At 37.4% G+C, this 19,589-nt stretch overlaps 1 protein-coding gene across 4 annotated transcripts in view; it reads left to right on the top strand.

Moving 5' to 3' along the window:
- Positions 1–19,589, top strand: part of TASP1 (taspase 1) — a 77,726-nt gene that overhangs the window by 11,641 nt on the left and 46,496 nt on the right. For 3 of the 4 annotated variants that reach the window (XM_050972338.1, XM_050972340.1, XM_050972341.1), the window contains exons 5-8: positions 2,118–2,238; positions 3,370–3,454; positions 9,029–9,108; positions 19,476–19,582. In XM_050972338.1, the coding sequence (XP_050828295.1) occupies positions 2,118–2,238; positions 3,370–3,454; positions 9,029–9,108; positions 19,476–19,582 (393 nt within the window). The remainder of the gene's footprint in view (positions 1–2,117; positions 2,239–3,369; positions 3,455–9,028; positions 9,109–19,475; positions 19,583–19,589) is intronic. The other variant, XM_050972339.1, reaches the window with a different exon arrangement.

The following is a 19,589-nucleotide window of genomic DNA, read 5'->3' as shown; positions in this document are numbered from 1 at the left end:
TTACCAGATGGTAGAGACCTTTGTGCCTTGAGTGCAGAGGGGTTCTGGACAGTGTTACCAGGACTTCTTTCTGGTGGGTCCTTCTTACTCTCTTGATTTGGCTATGACATCTACTCTTAGAGACAGCTGTTATCCTGCTTTGGCAGCAGCAAATCTGTGGAGCACAACATTTTCCTCTTTGCTCATTCTTTTAGGTGTAATGCACTGAGTGAATGTGTTTGGAACAGAACATGAGAGATTTGTCTCCAGACTCACAGGTCTTTGCACTCTGATTACCCAGGGGCAGAGGGCTTGGACAGCCCTAGGAACAAGCATTGGTCATCCTAAGCATTCCTGGTTTTACTGTGTCTTCCAAATACCTTTCACCATTTGCTTTCATTTCCTTCCACCACTTCTCTGCTCCCTTTTTTCCTAAACTTGACTGACTTAATTTTCTTCATATTTGTAGAGCCTGGGGAGCAATGAAGCCAGTTAAGCCAGCAGCTACTCTGAATCTTCTGCTTTTTCCAGACTATCATCTGTTTCTAAACATATTTTCCCCCACCCATCCCCTTTCTACAGAAAATTGTGTGTGCACTCTAAAGTGTCAATGTTTCATTATCCTAAAATCTTTTCAGATTTACTTACTTGCTGTGAGGTGTTGCTGTCATAATAAACAACAAAATGAATATACACAGTGAATTGGAAGAAGTGTTGTGGTATGGGATAAAATAGGATAAAATCTAGGATAAAATCAGCAGCAGCTGCAGAAAGAAAAAGCAGAAAATGAAGGTCAGTTTCATGATTATGTATTAATCAGGGATCTTGTATTCATGATTCCTCACAAAGATAGTGTTTTGGTGACTCAAACACTTAGAACTCTTTACATGTCTCTGTAAATTTGAATCAACATCTTGCAAAACAGATTTTGAATTTACTCACTACTTGCTGATTTGAAAGTTAATAAAAGCTAACTGACACCAGATTTATTTTTCATTTCTATGTGCTCACCCCTTATTTCTTTAAATTCATTGCAAATTCAAATGTTCAAGCCCCATCCAGTTAATTTTAAATGTAAGACAGAACTTTGAGCTGTTTCCAATAATTTGTTTCCTGGTTCAGCTTTTATTACTCATCAGTGAAATGGGATACCATACTTCTACAGTACTCAGGTGGTTTAGACAAACATGTTCTTTGTCACATCAGATTGCTACACTGCTGTAATTTAAACATAGGAAGCTCTGAAAGCATGCAGCATCTCTCTGAAATTTGATTTAGCTATTGTTTTTGTCCTATATTCCTTGCATGTAGAAGAGAGGATTATATTGAGCTGGCACTGAGACTGCTGAACCGTGCTGCTTTGAAATTTTGTGGCTTTAAAGTCATGGGGATGCTCTGATGAAATGGGACTGTAAAAATGGGGTTTAGTTCTAGCATGCAGAACTTACTCTTTGACAACCTTGGGTTTGTTAAAAGCCACAGAAGGTGTTAACAAAAAAGGAGTTAGCTTTATGATGTTGTTAAAATGTTGTTCCATAGTTTGTATGAAATAGGAATTGGTTTTTAGTCAAGAAGATTCCAGACCACAGTCCCTGTGCTAGTGGTCAAAGAGGAATTTTACAAAGTGGAGTTTAGGATGCCAGTTCATCATTTCTGCATGTGGAGCTGCAGTCATGGGCTTAGAATGTTCTGAAAAAGGACAGTTCTGTTTTACTGTAGTGTCATACTTGGGAGTTTCAAAGGTGGACTGGTCTGTGCAGTGATTACAAGATGTTAGTTGTTACATGATGGGTTAAGGACCAAGCCAAGTGTGTACTTTGGGGGAGGGAGAGATTTTCACTTGTGTTGTAAGGCTTTTGCTTGCTTAGAAATGATCATCTTTAATTGTTAGGTGATTGGTTTTTATATTAGTGCTTTATTACGTTTGAGATGTATCACATCCTACAGAGGTGAAAGCTGTCCATGGTAATAATTTTAGATGCTCTGTTCAAATTGCCCTTGTTTTTGTGGTGGAAGATTGAACTACTAAAATAAGAAAATACATTGCACCAAGATCAGTGCTATCAGATCAGTTACACAGAGGTTTGGATCTAATCTCTTATGGATGTGGCCTTATAATGTTCTATTCTTATTTTTAGGATTCTCCTTTTACAAATGCAGGATTGGGATCTAACCTAAACCTTCTGGGTGAGATAGAATGTGATGCCAGTATAATGGATGGAAAGTCACTGAATTTTGGAGCTGTTGGAGCACTGAGTGGTATGTTAATTATGTATTCTAAAACTAAATGCTGATTTAAGTGCAGAGATCAATTCTGGGGTTTTTTTACTGATTTGAAGAGGGGACACATTGTAAATTCTGCTGTGTTTAAATAGATTCTGCTCCTTTAAAAAAGGGGGAGGCATTCCTGCTCCCTGAAATGCTGGTTTGTCTTAATTTCTTTGTGTAACACGTTGCCTTATTAGTTCACTGATAATCCTTTGTTGTAGCACAATTGTGTGATACCACACAGTATTCACAGTGGGACTCAGTTTGCTGAGATGAATTTGAGGAATGATTTTTTTGTAATAAAATTCAATTGTTAAAAAGTATTACAAGTATTTAAATTAGACTTTTTGTTTGTTTTTGTGCTCAGGCAATTTATTTGCCTATGGGACTTATTTAATATGAGAACTTATGTTTTTCTCTCTTTTTTTCTAGTTTTAGCTTTCAGTATAAAACAAATACAGATATGAAGTCCCAAACAGGGATTGTTGAGGTTTCATTCAAAGTATATGAGCAGCCTTAGCTGTTACTATTGAGTAGCTTTTCTGACAAGATTTCAAGCTTTGTTCTTTATCCTAGAGTAGTTCTAAACTGTGATAATAGCTTCCTCATGTAGATCTAAATCTAAAATAAATAGTAAAATTAAGTGTTTCAAGCCTTGTTTGTTACAAAATGTGTCCTTCCAACCAAGGGGAAGGAGGCAGTTGAGACTGAGAGACAGCTAAGCCTGAGTCCTGTAGTTTCTGTTCTGGCCAGATAGATCCAAATGAAAATTCCACCTGGAAAAATTAATGCTTACAAACATCTTTTACCCTTAGATATAATAGATTTTACATGAGATTTCTCTGGTAGGAGATCACTCCCCTTATTTCAATATGGTTTGTTCTTTCTTTTAAAAAAAAGTGGGGGAGGTGTTGACCTGAAGGCTTGTCACTACCAGCAGCATGTGAAGGGAAAACTGAAAATGTTGTTGCTACATTGAAACATAAGGTGTCTCTTAATTACTTGACAAACCCTTGGAAATTAAATGAATCTGAGTTCCACTGCCAAAATGAACTGTATAGTGCTATGAGGGAAAATATTTTAATGTTTTGTTCCCATTTTTTGCTAATTTTTCTTTTTTAGGAATCAAGAATCCAGTTTCGGTTGCAAATAGATTGTTGTGTGAAGGGCAGAAGGGGAAACTCTCTGCTGGCAGAATTCCACCTTGGTAATTGCTTTGTTCTGCTTGACTTTCCTTTGGTCTTTCATCTCTACTGCATGGATGCAATTTTTGAAGGTTTTATCTCACCCAGGAAGGCTGGTGCTGTTTTACATACTAGTGATAGTGTGTCTTTAAAAAGTAAGATAAGCTTTGTTCTCTCATCTTGAAACTTCTTATGCACTCAGTGGAAGGAAGTATTAGATGTAGATGGCAACATCATTTTGTGATAGTTTCTGTCTGTCTGATTATTTCCAGTTGTCATACTTAATTCTTATGTTTGTTACTGTAGCCTTTTGAAAAATCCCCCAAAACATCAAGATTAAATAGAAATTCTACTGCCTTTGCCTCTGACTACCTTTAACAAAAAGCAACAGTTTTTAATAAGTATAGAAAAAATATCCTATTTTACTGCCTTTGTGGCTTTGTGGAAATGTGCAGCATTTAGTAACTTCCTCTTATTTTAAAGATGAATTTAATAGTATTTACAACAAAAATGAGAACAAACAGTCCCTCATTAAAATGGATATAAAACTTAAATGGAAGAGGTAAGTATTAAACACAGAATAACTCTACATGGTATTGCCTCACTTCGGAAAGAATCCAAGAAATGTGTCAGAGTTGATTGTTTTAAAATCACCTTATTTTCATCAGCAGTTTTCATTGACAGGTAGAGAACTCAAATAATTTATTCATATTAATTGCCATAATCAGTTATCATACCTGTGACAGAATTTGCTTCCTTTTGCCAACTGGTGGTCAGTATTTGCAAAAGAATTAAACCAGCATTTATGTAGTTTAAAAAGATGTATGTATTAGATTTACAAATTTTACTTTCCTGACTGTAGTGTTCTGTAAAGTTAGCCAAGTAGCCTATAGCTGGGTGGTGCAGTATTCCAATTTAAACTGTGAGGATTTCAGTGTTCTGTCATGTGCAAAAAAAGTTCAAAAAAAAGTTCATAGATTAAAAAAAAGCCACCTTAAAATCAAACCATCAACAGGCAAATTTTGCCTTTTAAACACTTTTGTTTAATGGATAAAGAACAGAGTAATTGTGGAGAGGTTTACTAAAGAATAGGAACTTTATATTCAATAGCTGTTAGCTGCTCATTTCTTTAGCTGACAGGAGAAAATGAGGCTTTGCTGAGGCACAGTAGAATGTGAAATGAGTGTGAGATGTGTTTTTTAGGTGTTCCAGAAGTATTGCTGAAGTCAGCTACAGGAGCAAGCACTTGGGATTGTGTTACTTGTATCATCAGTGTCTATAGAATTATTGGAAGGAAGAGCACTTGGATTTTATGCTGTGACTTTATGACCTAGTTTATGATGCTATTATTTTAAAAATACTGAGTGGAAAAGGAACTATATCCTCTTGCCTCCAAGGGCAAGACTAAATCTTTTGAGGACTATGCAAGACTAGCAGATGCTTTTAAAGGCAGGGTAGCTCAGATCTCAGGGTGAGAGATGAGCTGTCTTTGGAACCAAGGCATGCAGTTTATTGTGTAAATGTTGTGCACTTGGGTTACCTGATAAATATTTTCATTTCCTCTTTTCCCCCTTCTGGATTTTGAATGCACATCTTATTAAGGCAATTTTTTTATCCTGGAAACAGTCTATACTAGTGGGATATGATGGGTTATGCTTTGGGCTTGCTGTGGTGGATGCTTCTATACACACAGGATATGCCAAGGTCAGAGTGATAAAGTTCATGTGCATTAAAGGTGATGGAATGGAGGATTTCATGTCTTGCCTTTCTGGCTGGGGTTGGCATGACACATTGTTTTGGGACTGAAATACATTCCTGCCAAAGCTGGGAATACTTAGAGTCAATGACAAGAGATTAGCCATACTTTGGATTCCTAGGAAGTGATTTTTAATTGTAAAGAAACACGATTTTCATCTTGTTTCTCATGGCACACAGTGTATTGGGGAATCTTCCAGGTACTGCTTGGCCTAAGAACCTGCTTAAAGAAGCCTATGGTAGAGACTACATGATCTAAGCTAGCTTAATGTTTGCTGCCAAAAATGTTTGGCACATGACCAAACAGGAAAAATTCAGGAGGTGTGAGGTTAGTAAAAGTGGCATTAGGGAGTTCTTTCATTCTAAAAGAAGAGTGGAGATAGTTTGCTTGGCCTGTTTATCCCTGTAAATACATTTTCACAGTGGCAGTTCAAAACCAATTCAAAGTGGTATATTTCTGGTTTTCCAGAGCAGAATTTTCAATGAGTATGAATTAAGTTATTCAGAGATGATAAGCTTTTTGTGATGGAGGGATCAAGTGTCTGAACTGATGTATCTAATGTGCTGTAAATTGCTCTGTAGAGTGTGTCCTTCTGGATCAATCTCTTGTGTTATTTAAAACACAGAATCCCACTATCCAAATAGAATTTAAAGAGTTTAGAGAAACTCTGAATGCATGGTGCAGTTGTTGAAACCTCTGAGGTCCTGACATCTTTCTGTCATACTTTATTCAGCTTGGTGTTGTCAGGATTTTCTCTGATGAAGAAACAGAAAATAATAATGAAGGAAAAGTAAATATTGCATAATCTCCTGTAAGATATGTCTGTTCCTTGTATAACTTTTACAAAAGAAAGTACTTTGGTAATTGCATGGTTACAAATGAGATGAACCTTTGGAAGTGGTGTTTGAGCACAGAGTAATGGATTAGATGTTTTGTAGTAATAAGCTTGAAGAGTTTTTCCCTGCTGTGAAACCTTGACCTAAGGAAAAAGGCTTCTTTTCATCTGTCTGCTCTTAAATGTAAGATTTGGTAAGATTTGCAGTACAGCACAAATGCACCTAAATGTCTCCTCTCTTAGAACTCCTTAGTAGTACTGATCAACATTAAGTCCATGTTCATATCCCTTTCTCATTAATAGCTATATGGGAAAGAATTCCTTCTTAGGTTCCCCCCCTTCTTGGGATATGCAGAGATTTGTAATTGCTGCCCAGATTTACCCTGTTATGTGCAGGATACAAACCTTGTGTAACCAGTAGGGCAGTGCTAAAGTGCCCAGAGGGAATGAAGACACACCACCTTTTATTCCTCTTCTGTGTTTCTTCAGAACAATTTCTTCTTTGTAACACTGATTTCAGAGTGGTTGCTGCATTTTATGATAGAATGTTACAAAGTGTGTTTATTGCCATGCAGATCACCTTGACCATGACCCAAACCTTCTGACTCTTCTGTTGAGCTTGGAGCTGCCTGTTTCCCTACAGCCCATATTAAATGGTCCTGTTTGAAGTATTCAGCACCAGCATAATCATGTTCTTGGAGAAAATTGCCTAAAAATACCATTTTAGGGGCTTTTACTTATATTTTCCATTAATATGGCCTAGTGTGCCTGGCACTGGAAAGCACATCTGAGCAGCACCTCCTTGCTGGGAGGGTGTTTTCATCTTCTGTGTCCTCAGCCTGTAAGAATTCCAGAGTACTCTGTCTGATATATTTGCAAGAAAGATCTTTATGTCCTGTTTGTGCAGACCCAGTTTTCAGAGTAGCAGAGAATAAACTCATTCATCCTTTGTTTATGTATTTGTTTTCCCCCTCCCTTTGGAAATTTGTATTTTGAATTAGCCTGAAGGCTTTTGAAACTTGGGGTGGTTTTGACTGCTTTCTATAGTGCACTGGCTTTATTCCTTCTTCCCTCTCCCCCAGTAAATAAAGCTTGGTGGTAATTTTGTTTTTATGTGCAGACAAAAAAGCATTGAAATCCTGATGCAGTTTGTCTTGTAAACAGTTTATTTTAACTTTTCTGTGATTACAGTGTCCTTTAAAGATCCAAACTGAACAGTTTAAAAAAGGTGGATGATGTCTGTGGTGATATGGAGCCTCAAATAGTTTTCTGCTCTGATTTAAAGAGTCTTTGGAACTAAAGCTGTGTGTGTTCTGGGAGGGAAAGGAATCTAAGGATTAAGGACAGAAATGTGAATAAACTAAAAGTCACATCACATAAGTTAGGAGATGCTCTTGGGTGCTTTTTTGCACTCTTCATAGAATACTAGTGACATTTTCTGGTTTTAAGTATTAAAAAGGCAGCTGTGAAACTGCTTGTGGAACACAGTACTTCTGACTGACCTGTGCTTGAGTTACCATATATCAAACTCCCAATGTTGAGTTTGATGCTCTTCTCACCTAACCCTTCTCTCTGTGTAAATTATTTTATTGAAAAGGAAGTGCTTATTTACTTCCCAAAAATGTGTTGTTTGATAAAGACCAAACCCACCTTCTTTTAGAAAATGAAGAATACTAAATTAGGTTTGGATGCAGTTTGCGTTTCTTTTTAATGTTAATTTTGAAAGTTTTTTTATGTTATGTGTCAGTGCCAGGTTGTTTCTTGAGCACTAACTTATCTAACAGTAGATGCTTGAGTTCTGCCCAAGTACCCCATAACTTATCCTGCAGTATCTTGCAACGTGAACAATTCTTACCTGAAGCTGCACTAACAATGGTAAGAAATATGCATTTAACAATTCAAATTCTCATTTAGATCAACCTTTTTTGAAACTTTAGTAAAGAAGGACCAGGCATGGCTCTTGGATTGGTTAAATCATATAGAAGATAGAAAATATCCCCACAAAATACTATGTCATGAAAGCTTGATGTTGGATATAGCACTGTCAAGAAAACTTATAGCAGCATTAATGTCAACAAATTCACTATATCAATAGTGTTTTCAGAAACTGAGAACTGCATGGCCCCAGGGACTACTTTGGAGCTGGAATAACTTCTTTAGACTCATCTTCTTAACTCTGGCATTTCAGTGAAACACTTTCCAATTTGTTGAACATTCTTAGTCTTTGTTTCTGATGTCCATTAGGCAGTTGTGTTATTCTTAACTTTGTTGTCCATTTTTGAAATAAGATTGGAAGTCGTTGTAATTTCTCTAAGGGGAAACTACATGAGGCTTGCTTTTTCTTCCATCCCTAGAAGTTCCATGTGTGTGTATATTTTTTGCTCTTGTTTGTTGTCATGGCAGTGTGTGCTGTCTCACTATGGTAAAGTGTTCAGTACTGATTAGAAAACAGCTTCTCTGATGGCTGGAGTTTTTTTACAAGTATATGTAAAATTTAGTGGGCTAGTCTCATTTGCACATGATTGATAAAACTCCATGAAACAGACCTTAATCCTTCTAAATCAAGTTAGAAGCTGTGTTGTGCTTCTCAAAATACTGCTTGGTATTCCTTTGACACTGGCTGGCTTTACTGGAAATACCTTACCATTCTCACCTTTGTCATCCCATGTTTTTGGTCTTCAGGATCTTGCCAAGGTGTTATAGAGAGCAAGATTTGAGACAGCTCTGTCCTGTTTTAGCTGCAGTTGAAAGCTGATGCTGATTTTGTATTGAATTTCAAATTTAATAGCACTTGGTTTTTTGTCCAGTAATAAATTTAATGTCAGAGCTGCATAATCTTTTAATGAAACTACGTAAGGTTGCCAAATGTAATTAATAGCAGACAGTCCTGTGAAATATAGACAGCTTATGATTTAAAATTGACCAAACCAAATAGAAAAAATAATTGCAAGCAAAGGGGGATTTGTTATATGGTTTTGTTTAAACTCCCTCTTCTGTGTCTCCTAGCTTTTTAGTTGGTGAAGGAGCTTACAGATGGGCAGTTGATCACGGGATACCAGCATGTCCTCCAGGTATCATGGCTACAAGTGAGTAAACTGGTGGTGTCAGTAGGAAGAACAGGACAGAGTAACTTTAAATGGTGCCTCATCTTTTGAGGTGTACATCACTTCATTGTTCTTAACATTCAGCTAGCTTGTGGTGTTATGGTCTATAAGGGTTGTTTTGGTTTACTAATTTTCTAATAAGTACCTAAATAGAAAAAATTGTGAACTATTACTTTAGCTGCATTTTAGCAACATCTGATTCTATGATTCTATGATTCTAGGACTAAATCCAATGATGGACTTTTTTTTAACCAAAATGTAGGCTCTTTAAAAGCTTAGTGCTACAAGTCTCCAGTTGTGATCCATCTTGGATCCTGACAGCACCAGCTAGTCATGTATCAAAATTCAGCAGGTGCCAGTTTGTCTCTGAGATTGTGTAGTTACACCCATCTCTGGGTCTTTGTCCAGAGCTGCTCTTGTCTAAATGGGCTGTCAAAGTAATTTGCTTTTTTTTTTTTTTCCCCTCCAACCTAAGGCTTCACTTCACCTAATCTGATAGAATAACCCAATCTGGAAAACAGACTTGGATTATAGTGTATATTAACCCTAGTTTCTTAGAAAAGCTTCTTGTCGTAAAAAGAAGTACTTATGTTATATTGATACATCATCTATAAGCTAGGCTAAAAATGAGTGCACTTACCCATGGAAAGGAGGATGTGATTCTCTTCCTCCTCTTCTTCTGCCCCCCTCCCTTTTGGAAAGTGCCAGAACTACCAGTCTGCAGTTTGTTTTAGGTGAGAGCATGCCCTGTGCTGCCTGTTGAGGTTATGCAGGAGAAAAATCAGAAGTTATTACCCAAAGTAGGAGAAGACAGAAGATTAGGAATGTTTATTTTACAGTAAACAGTACTACTACTTCAAATACCTGACTCATCCCTAGATCAGAGGTTGAAACCCAGGGCTCCCATTAAGCCTTTTATTGGGTCTAATTTTAAATGTAGATAAATATCTAGAAACTGCAGCTCAGAATTGTTGATGCTCAGTGCTGAAGTGTAACCCCAGAAACAGTGGCACTGTTTTATTTGATCACACTGATTTTCACACACTTTGACAACACATTTCATTTTGAATAGAAAGTTTTCATCTCTAGCTCCACACAACTGAAACTTCTGCTCTATCTAGCTGCTGTCCAAAACAGCATTTGCAGAACTGCTATTTTGCTGAGTTGAGCAGAACACCTTTATTTCTGGGGCTCTAAAAAGAGTAAAAACAATGCTTTGATGTTTTTTCTTGGGGGTAGGAGGGTTGCCTTGTGTTTTTGGTTTGTTTTTTTTTTTTTTTTTAGGGAAGCATTTGCTACTTACATGCAGGAGATACTTCACAAAGAAGGTGCCTTGACTAATTCTGTTTGCATGCACAGATTTCAGCTGTTTCTAGTACCAGTGTGTTTTGATACATTTGCTAGCTACAGTGTACCCAAGTCAGAACAAATATGCACATTTAAAAATAGGGCTGACCACTGCTAGTTTGGTTTGCCTAATCCATACTAGGAATTTACATTGGAGAAACATCAGAAGAATAATCCCAGCCAAGGTATTTTCACACTCCTGCTCCAATAGACCACTACTTCTATTTAACAAAACAATTTGCATTAAAACAGTTGAAACAACCAGGACTGACAAGTAATTTTGCAGTATAGTTATTAATGGTAGTACATCTGAGGTTTTTTCTTTTCCTTTGACAAAAACAATGCAAGAGTAAACAAGAGCCTGAAGAATCAGTTCCAGATAATGTTACACTGATTCCCATCCCAGTCCTTAGCAAATGTACTTCAATGTACTTCATTGACCTCTGGATTGGAAAATGGGATTGTTACAAGTGAAAAGAAGTTGGAAACTCTCTCACAGGTGACATGTAAGAAGCCAAAATATATTTATCCAATGTTACCATGGAAAGGAAAATTAGATTTGCTTAAGTAACAATCAAATAGAATGTTGTTTCCAAGCAACCACAAAGAGATCTCATCTGAAGTCAGCTGTTTTGTTAAATAATGTTCCAATCTCCAGAAAAAGGGAGACTTTTTTGATTTTGCCTGCTACTATTGCTGTGGTAAAGTGTGCATGGAGAACTGGGAGTAAATTAAGTAGACATCATATCTCTTCTGAATAGCTCTGTAAAAGAAAGAACTGAACTAATTGCCAAACATCAGGAAAATATCTTGAGTAACTTACTTACAAAAAACAAATAGAAATCCCCTCCAAAAACCTCTAATCCAAATTTAGATGTGTACTTGCAGTAAATATTGGCAGGGAGAGCTATGTGCATGTTTTGGATTCTCTGTGCTGCACAAGGAAAATATATTTTTGAAGTTGTCTTACTCTGTTTCCTTTTCTCACACCTGAGATGAGAAGAGTAATGTTCTAGCTGCTGTCAGAAAGGCTGGGGATTGGGTGGTTTGTTTGCAGGGATGGAGCTTCCCTGTGATCAGTATCAAAGAAAGGGCCACAATCTGCTCTGTGGTCATGCTCCATAGTTCTCCCAGAACTGTCCAAGTATCCAAGCACCAAACTGGGAGCATGTTCTAAGCCATGTTACTTGTTGAATTACATCAAGGTTTTGTCAAGGCTCACGTGCTTTGTCATCTTTAGTTTGTCAAGTGTGTGAGGAAATGGGATTTCTACAACTTGTAGAAACCTGGTGACTTTCCAGTGTACAGAGTGGGTGGTTTAAAAAAAAAAAGTGATCTGGCTGTATTGTCCACAGTCTGCAAAGAAGCTGAATTTATTAATCCTTGCCCAAACTAGAGGCTGCCAGTTCAGAGCCCATACTGGCTTTTTTGCCCTGTGCTAGAGAGACTGCTTTGACAGTGTAGTCCAGGTGTTAAGGTGTAATTACAATTCAGAAGTGCTGAATTACTGTACATTGGAGTCTCTTAAAAATATTCAAAGTACATTTTAAATATGCAATGTAAATTTGAGGTCCATCCTCAACTGCCAATATCTGTGCCTGCACTAGTAATAACCAAAACACTTCTATCTGAAATGATCAACTCAGCCTCTAATAGATGTAAATTAGCTTTGACAAAGGTAACATGGTGTAAGACAGCATCTTGCATTTGTTTGCAATGTTAAGTCTTCAGAGGGAAAGAGAAAAAAGGCACCTACTCATGCAGCAAACTTGTAACTCTGACCATGTGGAAGTGACTGTAAGCACCTCAGTGAATAATGTTATAGAAGAACAAAAATAGCAGCAGTGGATCCACAGAATTTGTCAACTGCAGTTCAAGATGCCTATGGAAGGATATAAGAACAGAGCAAGTATTTGCTTCCCTTCCCCTATCCCTTATGTTATTCCAGACTCTAAATTCTGGACTTGTTAGTGAGTTCTGCATACATGGAAAGTAAACAGTTGCATTTTCTGACATGAAATTTTGGTTTCCTTTTGAACCCATATTAGTTTCCAGCACCTGCAAAAACCTTTAGAACTGTGAGTTGTACTACCTCACTGTCATTATTTTGAGACTTGCTGAATAAAAGCTGCTACTTCATTGTCAGAATCCTACTCAGAATCCTTCAGTCAAATTCTTAAATCACCTTGAATAACTTTGTGTTATCAGTAAAATCACATCTTGTTCATCAGACTCGGGTCTGCTGTGGAGTGGTTTGAAATTCTACTTGTAACAAACCATTTCTTTACTTGTACTTTGTTATTTTTTTTTAGCTAACTGTGTACATGCAAGGAAATCCCTGTTTATCCTATGGCTGCTTGGATTCTTTAATGAGGGAGAGACTTTTTTTCTGGATGAGTGTAGTATAGACTGTGCTATTTCTAGTGACACTGTGTCTCCCTGACCAGCAGTATTGCCTGCCTCTCCTCCAAAACCCCAAATCTCACTCCCTGTTCTCTCATTACTTCATTATTGTTGTATTAAGAAAAACATTTTCTGTATTGCTGGAACTGTGCTATGAATTTCAGGCAGTGGCTCAGGGCAGTGGCTCAGACCATGTTTCATTTGTTTTTAAGGGGAGAATGAAAGATTTGGAGAGAAACTCAAGGGTTCTGGGCATTTGGTTAGGAAGCTTGGTTAATTTGAATACATGATATAAATCTTCCCTGGATTTGGAGACAGTATTGTAGGGTCACTTTTTGTTCTGAAATCTGAACAGCTGAGTGCAGCCAGGAGAATGGCTGTAAGTTACCCAGGAAAAAGGTTGGGCCAAAGTGCCCAGAAGATATTTGAATGAAAATCTTCCAGGCTCAGGAAAGGCTGCTTGATGAAAAAGATTTCTTGCAGGAAGCAGTAAGAATTGCTGTGTCCAGCAGCAGTTTACCCTGAGTTTGTGTTGTAAAGAGCAGATCTACAGAGTAGTGCTCTGAGAGATAGATAGGTTATCTTTTTAATAGGCTTTTAAGTGCTTTTTTCCCCCCCATTCATTTTGCTGTTTTTGTCAAAGTATGGCAACATGGAAGCTATCTCTGGTAGTCTTTAGTCCCAACACAAGCCTAAGTGGTGTTAATCTGTCATTTAAAATAGCTTTGTTAAAAAGAAATTTATTTTCATCTTTCTGTTTTATTTTTTGTCATTTGTTTTAGCAACTGCTCAACAGAATTCTTCACAAGATCATTTGAATTCCTGTGGGTTAACTAATTTGTTAGTATATTCCTTTTTAATTCTCTTCTCCAATAGTTGCATTCTCTTTTAATATGGAATAGAAAGATAAATTGCAGAAAGCTTTTGCCAGCTGACTCTAAACATTGTCTGCCAGGGGGTGCTATATGATTGGTCAGAGCTCTTCCTCTACTTTAAAGATTTTAAAATATTCTTGGGGTTTTTGTAGTGTTTTCAATTTATAGTTTGATTTTAAACAAGGATTGCTGAACACTTCTAGGTTGTGTAATATTTAGTTGCATAATAATTTGTAATATGTGTGATTGAAAGTTGGTATTTGGGGTTTGTCTTCCCAGCTTGCTGTTCCACCACTGTAACCAGGAAAGTTTGAATATTGTCCTGAACTTGATTTGTCATTTAGTGGTGCTGAAAATTTGTATTTCCCTCCTCTGTTTGAAAATATAGTTGTTCACATAGCCATTTTCCAAATTTTCAACCTTGCTGAAAGTAAGTAAGGGAATTCATGTGGCTTATAAAAGCATGGGGATTTGAAGGAAACTTGGACTTTGTAGTAAAAATGTTTCGCATTAACTTTGTGCAAGAAATTCACAGTGTATTCTGATAAACAGCCTGTCATCTGCAGTCCTGTTTAAGGTACATAGGGCTAGAATTAACAGGTAGATATGTATCAATTGTACATTATTTAACAGATGGAAAGGTGTCTTAGTAGTGTATTTAAGTCAGTATGTACAATTCAGTAGCTTCAAAGACTCCATACATGGAGGACAAGTCTGCTTTTCATATGCCTGTGCTCTCTGAATCATTTCTACTGGGCTAGGAAAGATGACTGAGAAAAACTTCTGCAGAGCTGTGTGGAGCTGTGGGGAATACAGTTGTGTTTCATTTCCTTAGTCATTGTGTCATTATCTAATAGAACTGTCAAGATTTTTGGTTAAATTTTGACTTTACATGCAGGATAATGGTTAAAGGAGTTAAGGGGATGATCAGAGTACAGGAGGTGAGTAAGGGATGTGGAAGCTTTATGGCAAACAAGTGGCACAGATGAATCACTTCATCATTAGTCAGAGACTAATGATCTCTTCCACTGACCTGCTTGCTGAAAATTACCTTATCTCCTTGTTAGGTGATGATAATGATGAAAAAAGTATGTAAAAAAGGTGTATTTATTGTCTAGCAGTAATAGTTTAGGAGATGAATCTTGGGCTAATTAATGATGTAATTTGTGAGGTCTTGTGGCCTTTTCTCAGCAGGGTATCCAGGTACATCAGAACCTTTGGAACATCCACAGCAGTCTTAGCTTTGAACAAGATGAGCCTGTCAGACTTTTGATCTGCATTTACAGATAAATATTATCAAGTGCATGTTCTGATATCACATCCACTAATGCCAACCTCTCCTGCAGGCAATTGGTGTTGAGCAGGAGCTTCTTCCACCTGTTCTGTGCTCAGCCACTGAACCTTGTCCCAGGCAAACCCCTGCGCTTGTCCCAGCTCTGCTGTGGCCAAATATTCCACCAGAGCTTCCCCTGTCTGGCACAGTTGCACCAGATTGCAGAGTCCATGTGGGCTGCTCATCTTGGTACCTTGGGGGCTGAAAGGAGAATGTGGATGATGAGGAGGGTGTTTCCAGCTCCTTGAAGATTATTTTCTTCAGAGGCAGGGATGTGTGGTAAATACTGTAAATGAGGCTGGATTTATTTATGATACTTTGGTTCTGATGTGCTGTGGTTGTCATTCATTGAGTCTTTAGTCTGGATGAAGCCTGAGAAAGTGACTTCTAAACAAGAACAGTAATTTTGTAAAGCTGTGGGGCTTTTTTCTTTTTTTTTTCCTTCCTCTCCCAGCAGCTCAGAGGCAGTTGTATTTATGCCAGTAGGTGCACAAGTGAGGGAGCAGAAGAGATGGGCTGGTTGTACTCCCAAGACTCAATTCTCAATTCTTCTAAGCATGATGTGGAGTGCACATGCTGTTCCTGAGTAGGGTAATGATTGCCAGAGATTTTAGCTGAAAGTACTTTTTTGAATTAGATCTAAACTTTTAAGTTCTTGAGCAAAACCAAAGGACATTTTACTAAATACCTTTCCATAGATTTCAACAACAGTACCACTGGGCTGTGATCCAAAGCTTTTTCAATCTAAAATTCCATCAGCTCCCTTACCCCTCTACCCAGCTTTCTCCCCAGTGAGTAAGCTTTGCTTCTCTTGCTCTTCTCTTCCTCCTTGACCCAGGCAACATCAGGCTGATGTAGCTATATTGCATTTGTTTTAGGAAAACATGCCTGTCTTCATCACTGTGTTGTGACCCTTTCCTTTTCTCAAGCTTGGAATGCACTGTCTGGTTGGAGAAGGTGAGAGTGGTTTTTATACTGTCATTAAGGACAAATGAAATTTTGTGGTGTCCTTGCACCACAAAATTGAGGTTTTGTTTTAGATTTAATGTGAGCTACAAACTCAAATTGTGTCTAGGTGTTTTCTTTCTGTCTGGAGCACTTACTTGCAAAATAAATTTTCTGTGGGTTGTTTTTCCATGTTGTGTGTGTGTTGTTACCCAAGCATGTTTGAATCCTGGATTGTATTTTAGTTGATGGAATGTTTTAATTTGATGTTTTAGTGTGTTCTTTGTCAAGGACCAAACTTAGAGGGTGTTTTCAGGAAACTCTAGTTTCATCTTTCATGTGTGTAGTTTGGAGCTCACTTGTGTTCCTCAGTTTCTTTTGTCACTAGTAGACCAAGATGAAGCAATGAAAGTACTGTTAATTTTAATGGCATTTATAGTGGTTTTACATGTATAACCACATTTATAGGGGTTAATTTAAATGGCATTTATAGTGATAGAGAGCACATCACAAAGACAGGAATAAACTGAGGGCAGGCAGCCTGTCACTTGCTTTAGTCTTTATTCCCTTATTCTGGGGAGAAAAAAAAAAAAATTAAGATTCAAGTGAGAGTCAAGACTTTTTTTTTTTAACTGAAGTTGGACATAAAACTGTCAGTGGAAAAAATTGCCAGGTTTTGAGTTGTAACCTGGTCCTTTATTTCATGGTAATTTGGTCACTTTGGAGGTTTTATCTGGCTTATCCTACAAAGAGGAATTGAAAATTACTGGTAGTAATTATTTTCCTTAAAGAATGAAAGGCTGTTATTCATAAGTTCTTGCTAAAACAAAATCTTCACCTTTCATCAAAAGTAAATCCTAATAACTATTCTGAAGTTCAATGTAGCCTGAGCACAAGAATTTCCCTTCTAGGGGATGTCTGACTAGACTGACTTTCCCTCACAGGTTTGTGGTAAATGGAACAAGACTAGAAAGTATTAATTAATACCTTATTTATTTAAACCTGAGGTTAATCAAATATTGATGCAGAGGCCCAGAGGAGTTGTGAAATCTGCATTGTTGAAAATACTCAGAATCTGACAAATCCTTTTAAATTGGATTTGGGTTTTTTTTTGGAGGTTGGGCTCCACAACTTCCTAATATCCCTTCCAACCTACATCATTAAATGCTGCTAGAAAGGTGTCCTCATCTGTCTGTCTGACATGGCCCAAGAGATGTGTACTTCTTTGCTCTTAAAGATGTTTTTTTTCTACCCCATATTTGTCAACTTACTGATACCACTTTGAATTAGCAATGCTTATTAGAAGTTACTGTTAGCAGATCCTTCAGAGTAAGTCTTCAGGTTTTTTTCCTGTTTTGAAAAGACAAACTATCTTAAAGCACAGGGTAACCTCTGAAAATTAGTTGCTTAGCTAGGGATTGTGGTCTTAAGTGAGTGAAACATCTCTAAAGCTTGGAGAATTTTGTGTGTTGTGGAAAAATGGCAGGATAAATATGCTACCAAGGTATAGGTGGAGTGGAGATGCTGAGAGGCCATGTAGCAGCACTCTGTGCAGCTGGCAGGGCAGCTTGGAGCTAGTCCTTGTGTTCTGTGCATGTGATGTGATCTTTGTGCATGTGTTTGAGCTGGTGAACATGCAAATACTGCAGAAGCTTTCAGGACACTGCTGGCTTTGGGCTCTGAAATACAAGGAATCTGTTCAGGTTTGCATGTGTGGGCTCCTGCACCCTTTTGCTTCTGTAGGTCCATATTTTTTTCCAGCCTGGCAGGAGGCAGGGGCAGCAGCAGGAAACAGGCTTAGGCATTTTTATCCTGCTTTTGAGGAATACCAAGGCCAACACCATTCTTTGTCACCCCACATGGCTCTGCCCATAGGTGTTTGCTGAGCTTGGTGAACTTGTGTCAACTTACAAAGTTCTCCTGTCTAAAAATTCTCTTAAGAACAATGTGCTAGCTTAGTTTATTTTGGGGCACTTCTGTTTACAAAGTTCATTATCTGTGGGAGATTTTTGGTTTGTTTCTCCCCACTGACAATTGATACTTGACTAAAATGGTTCTTTGTCTGCTCCCTCTTATCAGGTATTCAGGTTTTACCTCTTCATCTTCATTTCAAACATAGAAATGTGTTGTCCTAAGTAGCTGCATTAATCAGCTTTAAATAGGAGAATGAATTCCTTTCTTGCTGATGGCTGATTAATATGGGTTTACATTTTTAAAGAACTGGTATTCATTAGGTTTTTGGGGAGAAATGCCAGCTTTCTCACTACTTTTAGAGTTATATATTTGAACTGACTATAACTAACTGTGTGTACATTAAGGTCCAGTTTTATATACTTTAAACATGATTAAAAGAGAGTTCACTAGGTGAATTTGACAGCTGTGTGGAGAAGTTTCAAAGTAAAATGCTCACTGTTTGTGTACTTTGTGAGAATTGTAAATGAAAGCTTTGGGTTCCATTGGCTTTGTAATACTGGGTTTATTACTAGACTTCATGTAGCTATTCCAGTCTTCTGAACAATAGTGATGTAACTAGGTTCAGAATGTCATTTAAAATGACATTTTTTGAAGTTTATAGAAAAACCTGTGCTTTTTAGTTTCCATTGAAAGTTTAAGTAAAAGGTTCAAATTGCTCTGTTCTCCCAATAGCTTGATTTGGTGTGGTTAAACAAGTGACAAAAGACATTTTCTCCCCACCTCTTTACATTTTACAGAGGATGTTAAAACAGCCTGGGGATGATATTGAGTCAAAACTAATTTAAACTAAATATGTCAATATCTGCAATTTGTTCATGAACTGAAACTTCTAAAATGGGAACATGTCATTTTGGTCTCTTAAGCATAACAATTTTATTTTTTAGTCCACTTTAGAGAGCACTTCCTTTCTTAATGTAGGGCTTAGATGTGGAAAGTAGATGTTTGTCTTCTTGAGACCTAGGTGGTCTTTAGACTGTGTTGGATTATGGAGCATAAACTACTGCTAGACTTGTGTGTGGCTTTAAATATATGGGTAAACATACAGATATGTGATTAAGGTAATAAAATAGTAACCTAATTTTATGGCTATCAGAATGAGCTCACATGGCATCTATTTACTTGTCAGCAGTCAAAAACAATTTTAACACAAGCCACTTATTCTGTTCTCTTCTGTGCAGTGCTGCTTCATTGCCAAAGATATTTAGACCAGCTTCCATGTGTTCATGCTGTGTTTCTAGCAGATATTTTACCCATCACCATTGCTGAACAATAGTAGAACTTTTAAGCTTAGGAAAAGATGTGAACAAACAACTTGTACTGAAACTTGAATACTTAGTTTTTTTTGCTTTTTATTGATGCTTTTTGCATCAGTAAAGAAGTGGGGGATGTGTCCTTCAAAATGTCGACTTATCAATATTTGCTTCAAATAAGTAAATTTTACTTAGTTACATGCTTTTGAACTATTTTTATAGGGTTTAGTTTAGCAGCTTTTAAGAGGAACAAGAGGAAGCTGGAGTTGGCCGAAAAGGTGGAAACAGATCTCATTCAACTAAAGAAAAGAAGACAATCAAATGAAAAGGTTAGCT

The sequence above is a fragment of the Serinus canaria genome, chromosome 3 (genome assembly GCF_022539315.1).
Source record: "Serinus canaria isolate serCan28SL12 chromosome 3, serCan2020, whole genome shotgun sequence".
NCBI lineage: Eukaryota > Metazoa > Chordata > Aves > Passeriformes > Fringillidae > Serinus > Serinus canaria.
Note: the sequence above shows the minus strand (reverse complement) of the source record. Positions and strands in the feature narration are given on the sequence as shown.